Raw genomic sequence first — 22,473 nt, forward strand, 5'->3', positions numbered from 1 at the left:
TCTTCAGTCTCCAGAATGAAATTGAGTACCATGGCTATGATTCAATCTATAAATCTTATGTCCGCAGCAGTTCCTGCACCATGGGCCTTGTGCTTCCCCTCTGGAGTGACACGTTAATCCACCTTGATGGTGATGGGTAAGGCATTGGCTTTTCATACTCATTAAATTCTATCATGAGGTGTTGTATATTCCATTAGTCATAGAGAACTTCATTTTGTGGAACAGTTATATGCTTATTTCAGATCAGCTTGTCTGTGGCATTCTGCATGATAAAATTTAAGTCTAATTCTGGGTTTCCAAAGCCAGCCCTATTGCACAAACATTGGGTAGTTTAATTAGATTAAGAGATGTTACAAATGAAAGAAGAGCATACATTTCTAAAGGAAAAATCAGGAATGTCCACCAGCAAGACTAGGCTTTATCCCAGTGACCTCTGGAATATGCATGAGCAGTGGCTGATCACTTTGTGTGTGTTTCTCATAGAACATTTTACACAAGTTGAGAAATTAACTGGGATACATCCAGTGGTGTGCTGGAGCAGGCTCTCACAGGCTCGCAAGAGCCGGTTGTTAAGTTTTTAAGAATTTTGGGAGCCGGTTGTTAAAGTAGGGCCCCTCCATGGCTACTTTAACAACTGGCTCCCAAAATGTGGGCTTGGGCCCCCTGCTGAATTATCTTTTACTTTGCTGGTGGGAATGCTGAGCCCTGCCAGCCAAGTAAATAGACTACTGCTGCTCCCCGCTCCTTGTTTCCAGCTCTGGGCAGCAGGCTGGGACTTCTGAGCATGTGAGAGAAGTTCCAGCATGCTGCTCAGAGCAAGACGTTGGGAGCGGTGGCAGTCCATTTATTGGCTGCCAGCAAAGGTATGCCTAGCGTGCCGCACGAAGGGAGGGAGGAGAGAGAGAGGCAAGTGTTGCTCCCCTCCCCCCCCCGGCCACCCCTGGCCCTTCCAACTGCAGAGCTGGCTACGTCCGGAGAAAGAGCCTGTTGTTAAAAATTTACCAGCACACCCCTGGATACATCCTTCTCTTTTTGGTTGGTCTAAGTCAGTCATGCCCCGTTGTGTGACAAAGGCAGAAGTTAGAGAACTAGAATATATGATCTTGTGCCATGAAAAGTTCAAGACTCAGACATGTTGTGTTTTAGCTACTTTTCTGACTTTAAGAGTAATATGCACATTAAGTAAAAATGTAAGTGTAAATGGGAGAGAACCAACAAAGGCATAACACTCTCACACAAAGCTAAGCATCTTAAGGAAGGAGTATCAAGCTGCAATCCTGGGAGACTGCAAACTAGACTCCTTAATATGCATTAGATATATTGGCATGCATTGCCTCCACTATATGCAAATATATCTAATGAATATTGATTCAGGATGTCTTGAGAACCATGACTGGTTGTGGCCCTCCAGGATTGCAGTTTGACACCCCTGTATTAAAGGGCTCTCTGCCTGTCCAGTGATCTCTCCTTGTTACTGAAGTATATGCCAGCTGCATGCATTGCCCACGTGATCTAGGTTTGTTGCAGCCCACCTTACACGTGAAATTTTTCATATTGACATCTATATTTTGTAACTTCAAGTCCAAGAATAAAAATCTTATCCAGAGCAGTCAGCTGGTGCTCCTTTCCAGGCACATTCTAGTAGAAAAATACATGTCTGTCCTGATCATATTCAGTAACTGTCCATAAAGGTTTGTTATGGTTATATTTCTGTCACTGTAGGAGACTTAGAAGAAACATGCTTTGTTTCACAGAAAGCATGATAGATCAAGTAGGGAAATGGAGTTGCTAAATAGACCTGGTAGTCATCTGCTTCAAATTGTGTTGATGTTTTATTTGTTTTTAGATTGTATGTGTAACTATGTAATCCACTGAGAACTACGGATTCAGTGGATCAAGCGGAATAAAAAAAATGTTTAAAATTATTCCATGCTCTTAGCTATAATAGACTTTATGGCCAAATGAAATAGCAGCACAAATAAATACACAAAGAAATGTCTTTTTGTGGGTATAAAAATAATTGTACCATAACTGCCAAGAGCTGGCTAGTTAGTTTCCCAATGAAACTTTACCTTTTTTAATAATTTGAGAGTTGGTGACTTCTAGAGACCAGCCTGTTCATGGTTCTGATCTCAGATTGTGTCCATCAGATCATCTGCTGATGTCATGAATAATGGGAGTTTGTAGAAAGTTCAGTTTTCAGCCAGTCAGATTGAGAAGATATGAGCTAGAAGTCACAGAACAAAGTGTTAAAAAAAATGTATAGATTCTCAGATTCAATTGTATCCTAACCTAGTTTATTCTCATGTTACAGTGGATTCAGCGTGTCAACAGATAACAGAGTGCATATCTTTAAGCCTGTATCTGTACAAGCCATGTGGTAAGGTTTTTTGCTAAAATTCTTAAGTTCCTAACCTGTAAATTTGCCTGCTCTATATGGTAGGAATTACACCGACTAGTGAAAGCTGTGTAATTGTATCAGTTGTAAGCAATAAGAGTGCAGTCCTGAAGTAAAATGTTCATTTCAATTATGTAGCTTCTTACTATTCCAGAATCTGTGGGATAGTTGTGTCCATCAACCAGCAGGTGGAACTAGAGAACTGAAAACTTGAGACATATCTCAGAAAACACTGAGGAGCTGGACTGTATGTTGTCTCCAGCAGGTGGGTGGACACACTTTTTAGCCTCTGGTTCTGAGTGATTTACTCCTGGTCCAGTTGGTCAACTGGTCCCCAGTTGAGCTTTGCAACTGGATTGAGTCTGCAGTGTCGTATCTGGAGGTCTTCAGATCCCTGTCTCTGGTGCCCAGCAAATTTACTACTTCCCCCCCTGCACCTCTCCCCTGTTTCCTTTGACGCTTCTCCAACACAACAAATAACTGAAGAGCAGGAAAGAGGTTCACTGGAGAGCATGGGATATAGAGTATCAGTCCTGATCCTTTCTGATCTTGTGTAAGATGTGTGGAGACTGTGAGCTTGGGCAGAGCAGCCAGCAGTGGTAAATCCTACTAAAGTTTGACTCTGAACCGCTTGGAAGGCTGCAAATTGTACTTGGTGCAGGGGAAGGACCCTGACTCACAGCTTGGGACCGCTTTGCGCTACGCTTGTGACAGTCGGGGTGAATGGCAACTCCAGCAGAGGCAGTTAAAAGGTGTTCCCGCTGTGAGATCCACCAGCCACAAATCTGAGTACATAGAGGAAGTGGTTGGTGGCAGTACGTCTTTTGATTTGGCACAGCATCTGAATATATTGGGGACTTTGGTTTGTCCGGCAGGGCCGGTGTACAGTTTGATGCGTGGGAACGGGCACCGTTTTGTCGGGGTTGACTGGCAGTGAGGAACAGCCTCTGATCACATGTAGAGCACAGCCACCATTTTACAGCCTCAGGGCCTGACAGAGCATTCAGCTGCTTCAGGTTCTTTGTTTCCTCTGGAGTTTAAATTGTTCTTAGACTAGGCCTATTTACTAAAGCAGGGACAGTCAGAGTATCTGCAAGGTGCTTTGGTTTTATCCCTTTTGTATGCTGTGTCCAGAGTGGAACTTAAATGTCCTTCGGGCTCTTCAGAAGCCTCCTTTAGAGCTACTCCTGAAGGCCTCCTTGAAAGATCTTACACTAAAGACCGTGTTCATGCTGGCTGTTGCGTTGGCACCTATGGTTTCGGAGCTTCAGGCTTTTTTGTCAGGATACCTTTCTCCGCTTTTCGGAGGCGGGGCCTCCCTGTGCAAGATTTCTTCCTTTCTTCCAAAAATGGTATCAGCATTTCATCATCTGTGGAGCTTCCATTCTTTCGCAGATAGGATGAGGAGGCTCAGTAAACTGATGTTTCGCCTCATGGTTTTCAAGCCCACAGTTGCTAGATGACTGAAGGAGACTGTCATGTCAACTTATTTGCTTGTGGGGGAAGAAGGCTCCTCAGGCCTTGTGGGCTCATTTTACGAGGCTTACAGTGACATCTGGGCAGAGACTGCCTTACTGCCTCGGATATTTGCAAGGCAGCAACATAGTTGACACTGCATACCTTTTGCCAAGCACTACAAGGTGGATGTTACGACATGCTTGGAAGCCAGTTTTGGGGTTTCTGTCCTAGGGCGGTGGCACCAGGATCCCACCCACTCTAGGTATTGCTTTTAAACATCCCACGTTAATGTGGGATGCCACGTAACAGAAGGAGAAATTAGGTCTTACCTGATGATGATTTTCTTTCCATTAGTCCTTCCCACTATTCCAGAGGCCCACCTAAGGTTTTTGAGATGTTTAATTGGTGTGAAGTAATGGGTCAAATAATGACTGTCACCTTGCATGGTTGTTCTCTACAAGTTGTCCAGCGATGAGAGAGGTCCACACATGTTTGTTTGCTTGTCTGTTAGTGTTAGATTAGCGAGTTGTTTAAGGTGGTTGTATTTATTCTTAGTTTCTGCTTACTGCTTGTCTATATAAATACCGGACTGGATGCCAAGAGAAATGTTTCATCTCAGTTCTCTATCTCCACCTGCTGGTTAATGGACACAACTATCCCACAGGTTCTGGAGTAGTGGGAAGGAGTAATGGAAAGAAAATGATCAGGTAAAACCTAATTTCTCCGTATGTCTGTTACCTCTTGGTTCTGATGCTGAGATGTCATGTGATATATTTGCTGTCCTGGGTTAAAAGGTAAGATGTCAGCTGACCCCAAGTTTATTCTTTCAGGTCCGCTTTGCAGAGTTTGCACAAGGCCTGTGAGGTGGCCAGGCTTCATAATTATTATCCAGGGAGCCTTTTTCTCACCTGGGTGAGTTACTATGAGAGTCACATTAACTCGGACCAGGCTTCTGTCAACGAGTGGAATGCTATGCAGGATGTGCAGTCATACAGATCAGACTCCCCTGTGCTCTTCACTGATGTGTAAGTATGTGGTAATGAGCTCTGTAAACATAAGGAAAGGGAAATGGGACTTGATATACCGCCTTTCTTAAGTTTTTTGCAACTTCATTCAAAGCGGTTTACATATATTCAGGTACTTATTTTGTACCAGGGGCAATGGAGGGTTAAGTGACTTGCCCAGAGTCACAAGGAGCTGCAGTGGGAATCAAACTCAGTTCCCCAGGATCAAAGTCCACTGCACTAACCACTAGGCTACTCCTGCACTAAGGTTTGCCTTTGCTCTTAATTTCTGTCCTAAAGAGAGCAGAAACTTGTCTGACTCTGAAAATGTCTCAGATATGTTATAGTAACATTATAGGGGAAGGGGAATGGATTTGGTGTACCACCTTTTTCTGGTTACAATCAAAGTGGTTTACATATTAATTACAGGTACTTATTTTGTATCTGGGGCAATGGAGAGCTATGTGACTTGCCCAGAGTCACAAAGAGCTGCAGTGAGAATCAAATCCAGTTCCCCTGGTTCTAGGGCCACTGCACTAATCATAAGGCTATTTGTCAACTAAATGGCAGCAGATGAAGACCAGTCTGTCTGCTCAGAAAAGTAGCCAGTGTTGAACTTACTGTTCCTTGCAAGTATTCTCCCCCCCCCCCCAATTAGGATTGTACATGGTGCTCTATTCATGTTACCTCTGTCTGTGCTTTTCATTTGTGAGTCAGTTATGTTTACTTGAGTAGACATTGTCTCTACTTTTATTCTATCCTCTTCCCATATAGGGATCCTCTGTGTATATCCCATGCCTTTTTGAATTCTATCGCAATGTCATCCCCATCACCTCTCGCAGAATAGCATTTCAGACATCCACCACTTTCTCAGTGAAAAAGTACTTCCTGATATTGCTTTTCAGTGTCCCTTCTTGCAGCTTCGATTAATGTTCATTTAGTTTCGGGGGGGGGTGGGGGGGGGTTCCTGTTTTATAGTCAACTGGTGTTGTTTATGTTCACAAACACCTGGCTGTGCCTTTGTATAATGCAGGGGATGGTCTGTTTACAGAAGAGGTTCTGTTGAGGTAATAAAGATATTTGCGCTCTCAGGAGTCCATAGTGTACAGCTGTAAAAAAAAAATCATGGAGATTGGAAAGCTAAAGTGGAAATGTCCAGTTCAGGTTACTTGTTCCCATTTTTGTTACAAGACACAAAACCTAACTTTTCTGTTATAAATTGTTTGTCTTAAAGTCATCTTATCAGATTGAAAAGAATTCTCTTCAGGTATCCGCAAGCATTGGGTTCCTCCTGTCCATTCAAGATAGAGTCTATCTGAGCAGTAATATTCACACTTAGTTTCCTTCCTTTGCTTTGATCATTTATCTCTGGTGGTAAAATAACCCTTTAGCCTCTTTCTGAATCCGCTGCTTTAGTTTGATTGGAAGTAAACAAAATTATAGTCTGCTGGTTGGAGTGTAACTAAATATTATTTAAATATGCCATAATTTCATGTGGCAGAAGGAGAGGAGGAATATGAAGTACACGTGGATTATGGCACTTTATTGAGGATAAAGATATAAGCTTGTGCTCACCTTCTCCTTTTCCCCATCTGCCTACATTAAGCTTGGTCTGGATAGAAAGCCTCAGACAGAAAGAGTGCTGTTGTAGCACAGAATGCCCTTCATTTATTGTCACGCTAGGTGAAGGTAGTATTCTTTTCCTGCTGATGTACGGATGGGTCAGATTGAGTTCCACACACAACTGATTCTGACAGAAACCACCTCCATCCTTTGATTAGTGGAACTATTTTTACCAACTGTGATAAGACCATAGGCAGCAGGGCTTTAGGAATGTGTGCAGGGCTTATAGTCTCTCCATCGCCATATAAGGAGGCAGAGAGCTGATACCTTTCCTGAAAAGGTAGGGGGGAATACTAAGAAAGCAGTAATGTATAACCACAATCTGCAAAATACTATTTTATCTTGGTACCTGTGCATATTATTGTTCCTTGTAAATGAAGAGTTATGTTTGAATAGATACAAGCATGCGGCTTGAAAAAGAAAGCAAAAGAGAGTAGCAAAAGATTTTGTACTAAAGATGGCTTAAACGAATATCTGTTATACTCTGGTCAGAAAAAAAAATACCAGGGAAAAATTAAACCTTCACAAAATATGCAAAAGTATAATAGAAACTAAAAAGGAATATTGTGCACCCATCTTGCTGATATATTAGCATGACCAATATGGGTTAAATAATGTTAAGTTTTGTAGAATGAATAAACTAGACATTATTAAAACAAAATCAGGCAGACTGAAATAATTTTTTTTTTAAATTTAAATCATTTATAATTTTTCATTTTACAAGGGTCACTTGCAAACAGTAATACAGAGATGATTGCACATTAATACAATATAAGAAGAAAACAATCCCAACTAGATATATGGATTATATACAATCTTTCTCTTTCTTAGACCACAAAGTGAAGAAAAATAGGGAGAGTGAAATAAGACAAGGAGATCAATTAAACAGTAAACAGAAAAAAGAAAACATGGTATTAACCTGATTATCCCCAGATATTACTCATCTAATACATTATTCCACATTGATCATCTGGTTGGCTTCCTCAAGACCAAATACGGCGTATAGTCAATTCATTTCATTAAGAACATATTTATTGTCCAGGTTTTAGTTAGAAATAATACATCTGATTACATTCTCTGTCTTTTAAAACCCAGAAATTATTTAACGATACATATACTCAAATCTCTAATTCAAATCCCACTGATTAAAGCAATCCCAGTTTTCACAGGCTTCACTCCTTTCAAAGTAATAATTAAGGAAATATTTCTGAGGAAAAATAATTGTATTATTTAAGCATTATATAATAGGAGCTGAGCCACAATCGTTTGTTATAGAAGTCTGTGTTTAAAGACTTGATCCTCCAAAGAAGTGTTGTAATGGCCCAGCTAAAGTATAATCTACTGTTTTCTAAGCTTATTAGTACAGGAATAATTAACATAAGAAGTACCAAGCTGGATTAGATCAAACCCAGCATTTTGTCTAGTAGTAGTATTAGATTTAGCTCACGTCCTTTCAGCATTAGTTCAAGATGATACAAAAAGTGTTTTCCTATCTCCAGAGAACTTCCATTCTACATTTGTCCCCGAGGCAATAGAGGGTTAATTGACTTACCCAAGGCCACAAGGAGTCAGTGAAATTTGAACCATGACTTCTGTGATTCTTAACCTGCTGTTCTATCAGGTAGTCCTCCAGTCCAAGTCACTTGGAAGTACCAGACAGACCTTAATGAGATCCATTTCATGTTGCTTACTCCTAAAAAAAATGGACTTTTTCTCCAGGAACTTGTCCAAACTCCATTTGCAACCTAGCTAGGTTAGAAGCCTAGATTATATCCTCTAGCAACAAATTCCACAGCTTTTATTTGTGTAGAGGCTTTAGTGTCAGATTAAGCATTTCAACATTGTCTATACAAGTAACTCTGAGTCAATCACAGTACTGCTGTGGCTTAGCAGGATCTACAGCTATATTTTAATTTTCTCTTGTGTGGTATAAGTGAGTTCTTCAGATTTGATGTGCTGCCTTTTGAAAGACCTTAATACTGTTTACAATAAAATTATTATAATATATTAAGTAACCACAGACAATTGAACCAGACAGGATACATAAACTATATCATACAATAGCCGTTTAGATCAATGCTCCAATTAATTTCCCATCTGTGCTCCTGACTGGGCTGGTGGCCTCGAGGCAGTACTGACATACTGCTTTGTTTTTGCATCTTTTCCTTACTGTAGGGTGTTAGAAAAGATATTTGGATGAAGGAGGTAACTTGCATTCCAGAGTAGAGTATCCCTGATCAGTGCAGTTGGTCTTCTTGGAATAATCATGCACAGCTAGCTAGAATAAAGAGCCTGTCACTTGAAAACCCTCTCTCCCAGCATGCATCTCTCTCTCTCATTTTGTTCTCTAGCCCAACGGAACGGGAGCGCACAGAGCGTTTAATAAAAGTCAAGTTGAGGGAGATCATGATGCAGAAGGACTTGGAAAACATCACATCCAAGGAGGTGAGAGACTACTAGAACCTTTCCCTGCACACCACTGTCTTGTATGTAAGTGCCCTGCTGCATATCATCATTGGCCCATGGAACTCAGCATATCTCTGTTCTTTTACATTGTGACCTAGTTTGTACTATGGTAGCTCATGTTTGATGTCCAGGTTGCATTCTTTGTTGATTCCAGTGGAAAAACAGCATTTTCTCATCCTTTTCTTGCCCTCTTATTTTGCCTTCAAATTCCTTGTAGTGACAGTAATTCATTTTGGCAACGCTTTTCTTGCCAGATCCGGACAGAGCTGGAGATCCAGATGGTCTGTAATCTACGGGAATTCAAGGAGTTCATGGATAATGAGATGATTGTGATCCTTGGACAGATGGACAGCCCTACTCAGATATTTGACCATGTTTTTCTCGTAAGTCCTGAGTACCACAAGAAACGGATCTATTAATAGAATATTCTTACTTCCTTAAAATAAAATCTGAGGTAGCAGAAAATTTAATTTATTTACAGGAATTGCATAGTTGTATGGTAATAAAAAAAAATAATGCATCTACACACAACATAATTTACACCACCTCCAGAGCAGGTATAACAGTTGAAGCTATTTCTGGCTGCCTGTTTTAGAAAGTTATAGGCACCTATGTTGCCTTATCAAAACTTATTGATATCAGGATTCAGTTCACACTCATCCTTATAACCCGAACATCTATATCCGTGTTTCCCAAGTCCAGTCCTGGAGTACCCCTTGCCAGTTAGGTTTTCAGGATATCCACAATGAAAATGCTTGAAAGAGATTTACGTATAATGGAGACAGTGTATGCAAATCAAGTTCATGCATATTCATTGTGGATATCCCGAAAACCTGACTGGCAAGGGGTACTCAAGGACTAGGCTTGGGAAACACTGATCCATATGATCATTAAATCACATACTAGTTTAATGGACCTCAGCCACGCCACAAGGGGTTAACAAACTTCGACCATCGTGATTTACAGGCTTATTTCCTCATTGGTCCTTTTCTATAGAAGCTCTTTATTTAATTTGCTTTTGCCAAAAAAAAAAAAAGTTAAAGTACTCATCTCAATTTGTCGGCTTGGGGGAATCTCTCATCCGACATGGCATATGTTTCACTGGGGTTTGTGATTTGTGGATTCAGTAGTCAGCTGTTAGTATAAATTTACATATGAAAGACATGGTCGCCATCTTACATAGCAACATAGTAAATCACAGCAGATAAAGACCTGAAAGGACCAACCAGTCTGCCCAACAAGATAAATTAATTTTACAGGGTATGTGATACTTTATAAGTATAACTGAGTTTGATTTGTCCTTGCCTTTCTCATGTCACAGACCGTAAAAGTCTGTCCAGCACTATTCTTGTACTAAAAGTTCTGAAGCTAACATCGAAGCCCCTTAAAATCTTGACTGTGTTAAACAACCATATTGGCAAAATGAGTTGGATCTATTGAAAGGTATATTTTGAATTTAAAATTGTTCTAGCATAGTATAGCCTAATGTAGTGAAAGGAGCGTTTCTTAAATGTTTTTTTTTTGTTTTTTAGGGGATTATCCCCCCCACCCCAATCTCCTGCCTGCCTCACTACAGGGAAAGACAGGACAGACCAAACTACCATGCTCCCAGGAACATCTTTCAACATGGCAAAAAGTCTCTGTATAAAACTGAGGGAGGGCTGTTTTCAAACAGCCCATTAACATTGATTTTGCCTGCATAAATCACTTTTCAAATTGTCCTCAAACTTTATACCATTTGAACAAACATGAAACATTGAAAGAAAAGGGCCTGAGAGTCACTAGAATTCAGTCACTAATGCTTTCTGCATTTGTCACCAAACCAAGAAAACTGTATAGAAGTGGAAAAATAATGGAAGAAGACTGAATTTTTCAGGTGGCATTCTCTCTCTTGGCTTTGTGACAAATATAGAATGCATAAGTGTTTGGATTGTTGTTGCTTTCAGTGTTCCATGGTTGTTTAGATAGTATAACTGAAGGGGTCATTGTGCAGAGTGGGGAGGTACAAAATCAAACTCATTTAGAATATATATAATCCCATGCTTTCTGAAGGCAAAGATTCTTTATTTTCTAATACTAATACTGTGACTTATTGTCCACTCTTTACTGTCAGGGCCGGTCTTAGCAATTGTGGGGCCCTATGCAGACCAGGTCAGTGGGCCCCTCCTACCTGTGCCCGCCCGCTACCGTAAGCAATAATTTATCAGTTTAAAAGGAGGTTTAGAGCTCTTGGAATCCCACCTCACCCAATATCTCGATATGCATCCACCATGTTTCAGTAGAGAGCGGCAGCAATTTTCATATCCCGTCAGCTGCCGAGCCCAGAGCCTCCTCGCTGCTGCGTCCCACCCTTGAGGAATCAGGAAGTGACATCAAAAGGGGGTGGGACACAGCAGCGAGGAGGCTCTGAGCTTGGCAGCTGACAGGATAGGAAAATTGCTGCTGCCTGATGCTCTCTATTGAAATGTGGATGCACATTAAGGTACGGAGCAGGGAGGTGTTCCGAGACAGGAGGACAGACATGCCAGAGATGCGGGGCCCCTAGGAGTGCGAGGCCCTGTGCGACCATCCCTGTCGCCCCTGCCTAAGACTGGCCCTGTTTACTGTATCAGCTCAAGGCAGATTGCAAAAGATTTAGGCATTCCTTTCATGTCACAAAAATACATAAATCATCTTAAAACAGGAAAAACAAAAGTCAAAATCTAAAAAAAAATAAATAGTCTTCAGATCACACCAAAATAATAAGTAATTAGTGAAATTCTTAAGGAATTGGGAAGAGGATTCCAAATATGTGTTGCTTGATATCCAAACATAGACATTAGTAACTTTTAGGTTCTGGGAAGTACAGGATTAAAAAATGATTAGAACATAAAGATCTATTTAAAGAAGGCAGAGTAATAAGCAAAGTAATATAAGGTGGTGTTAAACCATGTAAGATTGTAAAAACAAAACAGACTTTAAATTCAAGTTTCTAGAGGACAGAGCAGATCCTGGAGCTGGGGACATATATGTGTACGCCTCCTCCCTTGAGATTTTTTGGACCAGTAACTGCCACCATATCTTCCAATCCGTTCCCTATTCTTCCTGAGACTTTAACCTCCTGATCACAAACAGTAGTAGAAGAGAAGGGTCATTCCCCAGCTCCTAGCACATTGTTGCAGCAGTATTTGTTCTGTACCGAGTCAAAGATGGTTTGCCTTGAAAGAGCATTTTGTTATTTATTTATATTTATATTTTCAAAATGAATATGATTTTGTCAGTGGCGTACCAAGGGGTGGGGGCGTAACCTGTTCTGGGGCAGAGGGAGCATGGAAACCAACGACGCTGACCGGCGCGCAGCGTGCACTGGGGTGGGGGGGTTCTTTCGCCGGGGTAGGGGGGAGTCCCTTCACCGGGTGGCGGGGTCGCGCTGCAAGGGGGGGGCGCATCGGCGATCCGCCCCGGGTGTCAGCGCCCCTCGGAACGCCACTGGATTTTGTACCTCCACTCTACCTTGAAATATTCCTTTTTAAGAATGTGTAAAACTTCAGTTTTTAGATACCTGCTGCCTGTCATTTGGAACTGACTGCTGCTTTTACCTGTAAGAAATCTATAGAGAAAAGCAGTAGGACATGCTTTTCACTAAAGTACATCCTATTAAAAAAGAACTGGGCCTGTATTTTGTTAGTCATGGATACACCTGAAACGTCAGCTCACTTTGGGAATTTTATGAGCAAACTTGCACAGGCCTTTAGTTCCAGAAGCATAAGCAGGATGGTATGCTGCAGTCAGGTAATGAGCTAGTACAGTGCTTACAAATGGTTAGGGCCCTGACCAAAAATTTCCAGGTCTGTGAGCTGGAATCACATATATAGTCATAGCATTCAGTCCAAATTTAATAGATTAATGTTTTTTTAATATTAAGCTGCCTAAATGATGAAAGAAATTATTCCCCTCCAATATTGTAACTTGTATGTAAAATTTAAAAAAAGCTTAAGGATACAGATAGTGAAATTTTGCACATTCTGAAAGTTTGTCCCATCATACTTGCACTCAGATCAACCAAATCCCTTCTAGTTCCTGTGCACTCAATTAACCCCATTGCATTGCAGTAATGTAAAGCACATGTTGGTACATCATAATTAATCCTTGGGATAGATGAGGCTTTTGCACATTTTCAGCACACGTTCATTCTCACTCTCTTTCTCTCTGGTATCCTAGTTTGCACCCCAGGACTACTATTCTGCTTTTGCAATGGACATTATTCGTTCTTCCTCTCTCACCTCCATAAATCAGAGTATTTGTTTCATGACACTCAGTGAGGGAAGGGGACTGTAAGCAGCAGCTCCACCCCTTGGGATTCCTTTCTTATTAGTGTCTTTAAGGGCAGTTAAGTCCTGATCTGCTTGCAAGAATTTTAGAAATTCAGCTATAATAAATTTTGTTTTTTAATTTTTGCACAGGGCTCTGAGTGGAATGCCTCAAATTTGGAAGACTTACAGAACAGAGGGTGAGCCAAATAATGCCATTTGTACTTGCTACTTGCTTGATAAAGTGGACATTTAGATTTGTATAGAAGTTCTACCCCATCTATACTTTGCTCCTTGTATATAGTTATATGTGCGTTCACTGTAGTGATGTACATGGCTAAAATAACAAATTGGGTTTCTTATTTAAAACTAACTTTTCCTGATTTGAAAGTATTGTTTCATGTTTGTGTGAGCTATTCAATTTTTAAGCCACAGTTTGTATTGTGCAAGAACCTATCAATACATGAAATCAATTGTGTATACATTACCACATAGGTATATTCATACAAGCTCTATGCACACACTTTACCTGCCTAGAATAGAATTTTTAGGTGCCCTGACAAACTGTGTACATGTCCATGAATACATATCCTTAATTCAGAAGGTTACACTTTTTCAGGAGTTTGCCCTATATTCATGGGGTACAAGAACAGAAAAGCTAAAAAGTAATCCCCTGTCGTCATCCTTGTTTTTTTTAATCCCTGAAGAAACCAACTTGTGCTTGACACAGACATGTACAACAAATCTCTTCATCCCTTCCCCCCTATAATCCCTTCTCCACCTCACCCCATTCTCCCCTCTCACACGCTTCTTTTGTAACCTTCACATAAAACATCTCCTTGCTTGCCCCGACTTCCTCTGATTGAGTGCAGGGTATTATAAGGGTGCTAATGCATACGGCTCACTGTGTGTTGGGTGCACCTACACTCAGCAGTGAGGTGTGGTCCTGATCACTCTTTATTAGGTTACAGACTAGTTCAACTAGTTGCATGTTCTTACATAAATCTTTCTTGTTTTCTTGGGTGGTTTATCAGCCCTGAAGGAAAATAGTCTTTACAAAAAGTACCTGACCTTTTCAGACCTTTATAAAATCATTCATCCCAGTTTTCACTGTCACGTCAGCTACGTGCAGGCGGGCACATAGGCACTGACAGGTACACAATTCCCTTTATTCTGCTTATTGTTAGACAGCTTTACTGCTCTCACTTACCCCTGCCTGAAGGCTTCATGCTGAGTCATAGAAGCCAGTATTCTTAATTACAATAGTACAGCAATACTTAAGTTCAAAAGAAATACATGCATATAGGTTAGGGCCTATATGTGATATGTTATTGACTAAACATGGATATTTAAACACACAGTACAATACATATGTGGAGCTGGATCAGTGTCTGGGTACTTCGGCAGTAAATTATTCATTGCTTCAGGCCTACAAACAGAATTAAGTTATCTCTGATATTCAAAACATGGTTTTATAATTTGGGCCTGAAATCAACTACTGTAGTCAGGTCTTGAATACTGCATGAGACTGAAGAATGGAACCTGCCTTGTAGTCTTAGAGCATGCTGATAAGCCTCTGCTTCAATCTAAGTTCTCATAATGGAGTGAAATGCTATATAGCACCTAACATTCTGGTTTGATTTTCCTCTATTGGCTTTCATACCTTCAATAAACTTGATCTCATTGGGCTGGCCCAATGGCTTCCCGGTCTCTGTAAAAGAAGTATATGGGAATATGATAAGGAAAAAATGCACGGAAATTAACCCTTTACATTCCCTGACAGATATTTGAAATTTTCCTTCTGAAATGCAGAACCACATTCTGCTATTCAACAAGGAATGTCTTCACGTCTACGTTCTGGCAAATGAATTTATTGCACAAGGTGTCCATTATAATGTAAAATAAAGAGCAGCAATGAGACTGTAATCAATTTTAGTGTAGAGACGTTGCACCCTCCTTTCTCAGCCCCATTACAGTAAACTTACCAAAGTTGAAGGCCTTTTAACCAAATATGCCACTTCTTTTGTTTCCTCCTCTTCATAAAGGTTTCCTTACTTCACTGAGTTGTCAATAACAATCTCAGACATTTTCTCTCCACACTCCTCAAATCTTTCTTTATATAGAGTGTTCAGACGTTCATTTGATCTGAATATAAAAGGTTTTATTTATGGAGAACTTGAGCTTCATTTGACCTAAATGTGTCAGGGCAGCAGAAGATAACCCCCTCGAGGGGACAGTTTATGCATGTTTTTCCAGTCTTAGTGAAGAAACAAAATGCTAAAGCATAATTTTTAGTGCTGCTGAAGCTTTTATAGTAATTTGTATAATTCTTTTCAATCCAAAGAATCGAACAAAATTATACATAAGGGCTTGAAAATGTGTACCTGGCTGTCTAGGGACAAAATAACTCTCCACAAATTTAATGGAATGGGATCAAATTTGGAATTGGAGGGGAGAAACAATGGAAAGACACCTCAAGTTCAAAAATGAGCCAGATTGATTTGGAAGTCTCAGAAAAATATTCTCCTCCCCCCGCCACCCACCCAAAGAGGACCAGTGCATTGTGTCATTTTTTTTGTTGTTTCCAATCCCTCTCAGTTCCTCCCTTTACACTCTTAGCATTTCAAAAACCTTAACACACCTGCTTTTAGTACCAGAAATTTGATTTCCATATGAAATGTCCTCATCTTTCCGTAAGTTGCACTTTAAAAGCTGCTTCCAACCCAGGGAATAGGTAATAACTCTGAATACTTGAATCTGAGGGAACAAGCTGTCATCTCTCAGCCATTGCATACAATGGGGGCAGTTCTATAACTGGGCACAATTATTCTGGTATCTAGATGCAGCACGCTAAGTGCTAACTCTATGACAGCATCTAGGCACCAAGATTCTGTCATAGAATACTAGTGTAAGTCAGCATTTTTGAGCCAGCGTTTAGGTATGCCCACTTATGCTGTGTTAATAGCAGGAATAAGTTGATGCACATAAATGCAGTACTTTAGCACATAACTTACAGTATTCTATAAATTACACATGTAAATTTTGGACCTGCCCATACCCTATGCATTTATGCTCAAAGCAAGTTGCGTGTTAAGATTGTAGAATACCGCATTAGTACTTAACTAGCACGTATATGTATTCTCTCAACTTACATTTGCACGTGGGATGTAATACAGTTGCCAAGTTATCGAAGAAGGAGATGTGTTCGCAAATCAGGTTCACTTACCAGTTCTCGCTGTTGGCCAAGCTGCTGCTCATGATCATCTCTGTGGAAAAGGTGACTAAAGTCTCAGATCCACAATGTCGAGAATGGCCAGTTTTTCATATCATAGGTCCATAAGCAGTTGACAAAAGTTAACATGTTTGAATTTCTGTAACTTTTATTTTTCATAAAAGGATGGGGTTTGGACTGTTGTATTACAAATTTTGTTACTAACAGAATTCATTCAAACTTCAGTTGTTGTTTCTGGTGACTTTAGTCACCTTTTTCCCAGAGATGGTCACATACGTTAGGTGGCAGACTCTTTTAACTGCAGCATCCTGCCTATCAAGTTGTTGCTCAGTCATTTGTAGGCTTTTAGAAAGAAACTTAAAATATTTTTCTTCAGATTGGCATTGAAATAATGGCATTAAAAAATACTGGATTAAGCTGTTAACTGAGTGGGGGTTCCACATTATAATTACACGGGGAGTGTGAATATGTGTTAAGAGTTCCATTTATTACATTGAGCTTGCGTGTATTAATATTGAATTAGATATACCAAAAAATCTTTGCCTGCACGTTGATTTGTTGTGTGTTAAGATTGTATTTATTTTTAGCCTTCCTTAATGTTTGTGGTGTAATCTGCTTAGGAAATCTGGCAAGCAAAAATATAAATCTTTTAAATAAATAAAATATCTTTTAATGTGCTCTGTAATAAGAGAAGATAGTAATCGAACCTCCATTTATTAGACTTTGCCCTTGCCTGAAGGCCAAAGACTTCCACCGCTATTGATCATTTCCACCTACTGTGATATTTATTTTTAAAAGTTTTAGTTTTATTTAAAACTTAATTAACTGCCTTTCACATTTGTACATCAAAGCAGGAGTTTGAGTGAGGAAACAAGAGGCAACAAAGTTCCTGTGTGTTTGGGAGAATTTGTTTCATAGTTCATTTTAGTTCCAAAAAAAATACTCTGCTTTGGAACTGAGATGGCCCCAAAGGATTTTGTGAAGGCTAATGTCCTTAAGAACCTGCTTTTGATGAAAATGTACTCTTTGTGACAACTTTAAAATTAAATTCTAAATACAATGGTCAGGGTTTCTTTAGCAAATGTCTTTGTGTTTTATTTTTAACTGTAAAACAAAAATGATTTTTAAAATCCAAGGCCAAGCTTTGAAACATTTAGTAGAGAAGTGGTCCACTCAGTGGCCAATTGAAGTGTAAAGGCAGCATGAAATAGGAAACTAGTGCTTTTAAGTGCCTACTGACCTGTTCTCCTTAGAGACTTGGCTATAAACTTGGAACCTTTGCTCAGAATGTTTGCTCTCCACATGAACTGTTTCGCAGTCGATTGTACTAGCCTAGACTAGGAAAACGACACAACCAACTTCTGATTATATTTGTCTGTTTTACCTAGATTGTAAGCTCTTTGAGCAGGGACTGTCTCTTTATGTCAAATGTTCAGCGCTGCGTGCGTCTGGTAGCGCTATGTAAATGCTATTAGTAGTAGTAGTAGTAGTTTTACTGTTGAAGTTGCTAATATCTCATGTATGTTTTCATGGTCATAGGGTGCGGTACATCTTGAATGTCACTCGAGAGATTGATAACTTCTTCCCAGGAATCTTTGAATATCACAACATCCGGGTGTATGATGAGGAAGCCACTGATCTTCTGGCCTATTGGAATGATACTTACAAATTTATCTCCAAAGCTAAGTAAGTTGACGTGTTCAAACAGACCTGAACATGCATTACACTTCTTTTACTCCCCAGCACTTGTGTGCCAATGTATTCCTTTTATATTGGAAGTAAAGATTTCCATTGTTCTTAACCCATTAGTGCCCTATGTTCCCATAATAAAATCCCATATGGGAATGTTGGGCACTAATGGGTTAATTGATATCCAACTTGACTCATATGCACCCAGTGATATGTTGCACCTTTCTTATGTGCAAGATTGCTGGATGACTAAGGGACAACAGAATAAGTTGTGGCCATTCATTTTTGATAAGGTTCCAGGGCAGTTCTTTAGTTTCAAAAACATAAAGGCATACTTTTCCACAGTATAATAAGCTTTGAAAGTTTGGTTAGCAGTCATTCATTTTGTCTCTTTGCTTTGCAATCAGAAACCACAGCATGCATATCATATGTTGGGCAGGCTTGGCTGGCCTCTGGTACCACAGGTGTAACTAGATCTGCACAAGTTTAGTCTGTAAACGCAAACAGTTTTGCTATCCAGAGAGGTGATGGAGGATGCACCCCTTATCCATTATGTGAAGAGCTGCATAGTTCTGGCTTGTTTTAATTGTATCCAGTCATGCTTAAATAATTTGAAAAACATAGTGCCTGGCTGTACCAAGAGTGTGAGGCTCCTTGTTAAATCTACCCAATGCAGAATAGTACTCAGGCAGTACTAGAACAGTATTAGACTGCTATTGAGATAGACATGGGGAAAGCCACTGCGTGTCTCTAGGATCAGTAACATGAATCTTGCTACTATTTGGGATTCTGTCAGCTACTTGTGACCTGAATTGGTCAATGTTGGAAGCAGGATGCTGGGCTGGATGGGGTCCATTGGTCTGACCTAGTATGGCTGTTCTTATCGTGTGCTTTCAGTTCATATTCTTTGTGCCTCTGTGCTACCCTTTGTAGTCTGCTGTTATACTTGTTTCATGTTAGTTCTTTCTGCCTTTCCCATGATGACTAATCATTTACCTAGACAACGCGTTAGGTAGCATTTGCTCTGATACTGATATGTTGAAAGAGGAGAATAATACCTGATTCGTCATCAGATGGTGCAAGTTCTGTAACTAAAATGAATCCATGCTGACGTAAGACTGTTTAGGATTTCATGTGTTCATGTGACCTAGCGATTGCTGGTATTGTTTGTTTCAGCTACATATATTAGCAGTGAGGTTTCTCATGGCTAATCAAGGGGATCTCCTCAGAATAGCAGAGATCCTCTTTGAGGTTCCTGAGAAGGAACAAAGCAGCACTCTTGAGCAGCCAGAAAAACCCATTCCAAATCATGTGCTAAACTTCATACATGTGTGGACTCTGAGCAGATTGACTATATTGTTAGCATGCCTCATTATGCTTTGCTCTGGTTATGGATAAGTAATTGAAATAATTGATTTTAGAGGTTTCAACTAATATTTTAAAGACCCGCATGAACTCATTTTTCCCCTTCACTCTCCTTTTCTGCATAGGAAACATGGTGCTAAATGTCTGGTTCACTGTAAGATGGGTGTGAGTCGTTCTGCCTCAACTGTCATCGCCTATGCCATGAAGGAGTATGGCTGGAACCTGGATAGAGCCTTTGACTATGTGAAAGAGAGGCGATCTGTCACCAAGCCCAATCCCAGTTTCATGAGGCAGCTAGAAGAATACCAAGGGATCCTGCTAGCAAGGTAAATGCAAGACCATAGCTAACCATTTATTTATTTATCATTTTACGTCATTACATTCACATTTATCACATAAATGTAAGGGAAAACAGAAATTGATATTGAAAAAGAAAACATTTTCTCCCACCAATATATGTTATATAATCGTCCACAACTGGGAGATCCAAGATCAGGAAAACAATCTCAAAGAAAATAAGAAAAACTCAAAATGGTTAGTCTTACAATTCACTTTTTCTGAGGGAGGAGGAAGGTTAATCGGTAATTGCAGCCGGTACAGTGGTAACTAAAGGAAGTTGCTGCAGAGGGTTCTTCATCTGTTCTTTCAACTCCACAAACTCTTGTAATTTCTTAGGTTCAACAAATAATTATTAAAATTCAAAGAAATAGAACACAAGGGAATCGCACTAGGAAGGTCCCACTGAGGGCAATGATCTTTGGCTTAAAAGCCAAGAGTTCACACCGCCTAGTCTGCGATTCCCCTGATAAGTCAGGAAATATATTTCTCCGAGGACAAGCAGGCTGCTTGTTCTCACTGATGGGTGACGTCCACGGCAGCCCCTCCAATCGGAATCTTCACTAGCAAAGTCCTTTGCTAGCCCTCGCGCGCCCGCGCGCACCGCGCATGCGCGGCCGTCTTCCCGCCCGAAACCGGCTCGAGCCGGCCAGTCTTCTTTTGTCCGCACTCGGTACGGTCGTGTTTTCGCCGTGTCGAGCCCCGGAAAGTCGACCTCGCGCGTCCAAATTCTGTTTGAGCGTGTTTTTTTCCTTCGGGAAAGCTTTGTTAGTCGGGAAGTGCTCCGGAAACCCTTCGACCGGGTTTCGTGTCAATCCTCCCCGTACTTCCAGCTTTTTGCCCCGGTAAGTTTTCTTTCGTCGTCGGGGTAGGCCTCTTTTCGGCCTCGGTCGAGATTTTTTCTCCCTCTAAATTTTTGGTGCTTCCATTTTCGCCATTTCGGCTTTTGATTTCGCCGGCGTGATTTTTCCGCCCATGACATCGAAGCCTTCCAGCGGCTTCAAGAAGTGCACCCAGTGCGCCCGGGTTATCTCGCTCACTGATCGACACTCGTCGTGTCTTCAGTGTCTGGGGGCCGAGCACCGCCCTCAGAACTGTAGTCTGTGTTCCCTTCTTCAAAGGCGGACTCAGGTAGCGAGACTAGCCCAGTGGAACGTGTTGTTCTCGGGCTCTTCGTCGGCATCGGCACCGGGATCTTCGAGTGCATCGACGTCGTCAGCGTCCAGACCATCTTCCTCGGCCGCCCCTGCATCGAGTGCATCGAGGCATCGGGCCTCTGCATCGGCGCCGAGACATCGGATAGCTGCATCGACGTCGGTGGTACCAGGACCTCGTCTGCTGATGTCGTCGGACGGTGGTGCATCGGGTGGAGTGCAGGTGAGGGCTGTCCATTCCCCTGCTGGTGGCGGTGAGCCCTCGGGTGGGTCTCCTCCTACCCTGAGGGCTCCTGCGGTACAGCCCCCCCGAGATCGACCTTCTTCAGTCTCGGCCCCGAGGAAGCGACGGATGGATTCGACGTCCTCCTCGTCGGTGCCGGGGAGCTCCGGTGACATTCTTCGGAAGAAATCGAAGAAGCATCGACACCGGTCTCCTCCCCATGTCGGCACCGAGAGCTCTGGGTCGCCGAGGGATTCGGCACCCAGCAGGCATCGGCACCGAGAGGACCGCTCACCCTCTGTTCAGGAGGTGTCGATGCGCTCCGCTCTGGACAGCCCGGTACAGCCTCCACGCCCAGAACAGGTACTGACGTCGACGCCTGCATCGACCTCACAGCCTTTCTCTACAGCCGCTCTAAACGAGAGCCTCCGGGCCGTTCTCCCAGAGATTCTGGGAGAGCTGTTGCGCCCTACCCCTCCGGTACCGGCGGTGCTTGCGCCTCCGGTACCGTCGAGCGTGGCGCCGGCTGGCCCATCGCCCAGGTTGAGGTCCCCGACGTCGGTACCGCGTGTGGTACCGACCGCGGCCACCTCCCAGGAAGGCTCCCCGACTACGTCGGCGGAGGGAGCTTCGCCGATGCGGGCGAGGGAGTCTACCTCTCGACGCCCCCATCGTGGACGTGGCTCCACTGAGTCGAGCAGGGCGAGGTTGCAGACACAGGTTCGTGAACTTGTGTCTGACACCGAGGGTGAGGCCTCGTGGGAGGAAGAGGAAGATCCTCGATATTTCTCTGACGAGGAGTCTGAGGGTCTTCCTTCTGATCCCACTCCCTCTCCTGAAAGACAGCTTTCTCCTCCCGAGAGTCTGTCTTTTGCTTCCTTTGTCCGGGAGATGTCTACGGCCATCCCCTTCCCGGTGGTTGTGGAGGACGAGCCCAGGGCTGAAATGTTTGAGCTCCTGGACTATCCTTCTCCACCTAAGGAAGCGTCCACTGTTCCCTTGCACCATGTCCTGAAAAAGACATTGCTTGCGAACTGGACCAAGCCATTAAGTAATCCCCACATTCCCAAGAAGATCGAGTCCCAGTACCGGATCCATGGGGACCCAGAGCTGATGCGCACTCAGTTGCCTCACGACTCTGGAGTTGTGGATTTGGCCCTAAAGAAGGCTAAGAGTTCTAGGGAACATGCTTCGGCGCCCCCGGGCAAGGACGCTAGAACCTTAGACTCCTTTGGG

General features: G+C 42.0%; 1 protein-coding gene across 2 annotated transcripts in view; it reads left to right on the forward strand.

The window, feature by feature from the left end:
* Positions 1-22,473, forward strand: part of SSH2 (slingshot protein phosphatase 2) — a 282,722-nt gene that overhangs the window by 227,185 nt on the left and 33,064 nt on the right. For both annotated transcript variants that reach the window (XM_030222192.1, XM_030222193.1), the window contains 8 exons: positions 68-136; positions 2,315-2,380; positions 4,687-4,881; positions 8,835-8,928; positions 9,204-9,332; positions 13,392-13,438; positions 18,010-18,156; positions 19,650-19,850. In XM_030222192.1, coding sequence (XP_030078052.1) covers positions 68-136; positions 2,315-2,380; positions 4,687-4,881; positions 8,835-8,928; positions 9,204-9,332; positions 13,392-13,438; positions 18,010-18,156; positions 19,650-19,850 — 948 coding nt within the window. The remainder of the gene's footprint in view (positions 1-67; positions 137-2,314; positions 2,381-4,686; positions 4,882-8,834; positions 8,929-9,203; positions 9,333-13,391; positions 13,439-18,009; positions 18,157-19,649; positions 19,851-22,473) is intronic.

The sequence above is a fragment of the Microcaecilia unicolor genome, chromosome 13 (assembly GCF_901765095.1).
Source record: "Microcaecilia unicolor chromosome 13, aMicUni1.1, whole genome shotgun sequence".
Taxonomy (NCBI): domain Eukaryota; kingdom Metazoa; phylum Chordata; class Amphibia; order Gymnophiona; family Siphonopidae; genus Microcaecilia; species Microcaecilia unicolor.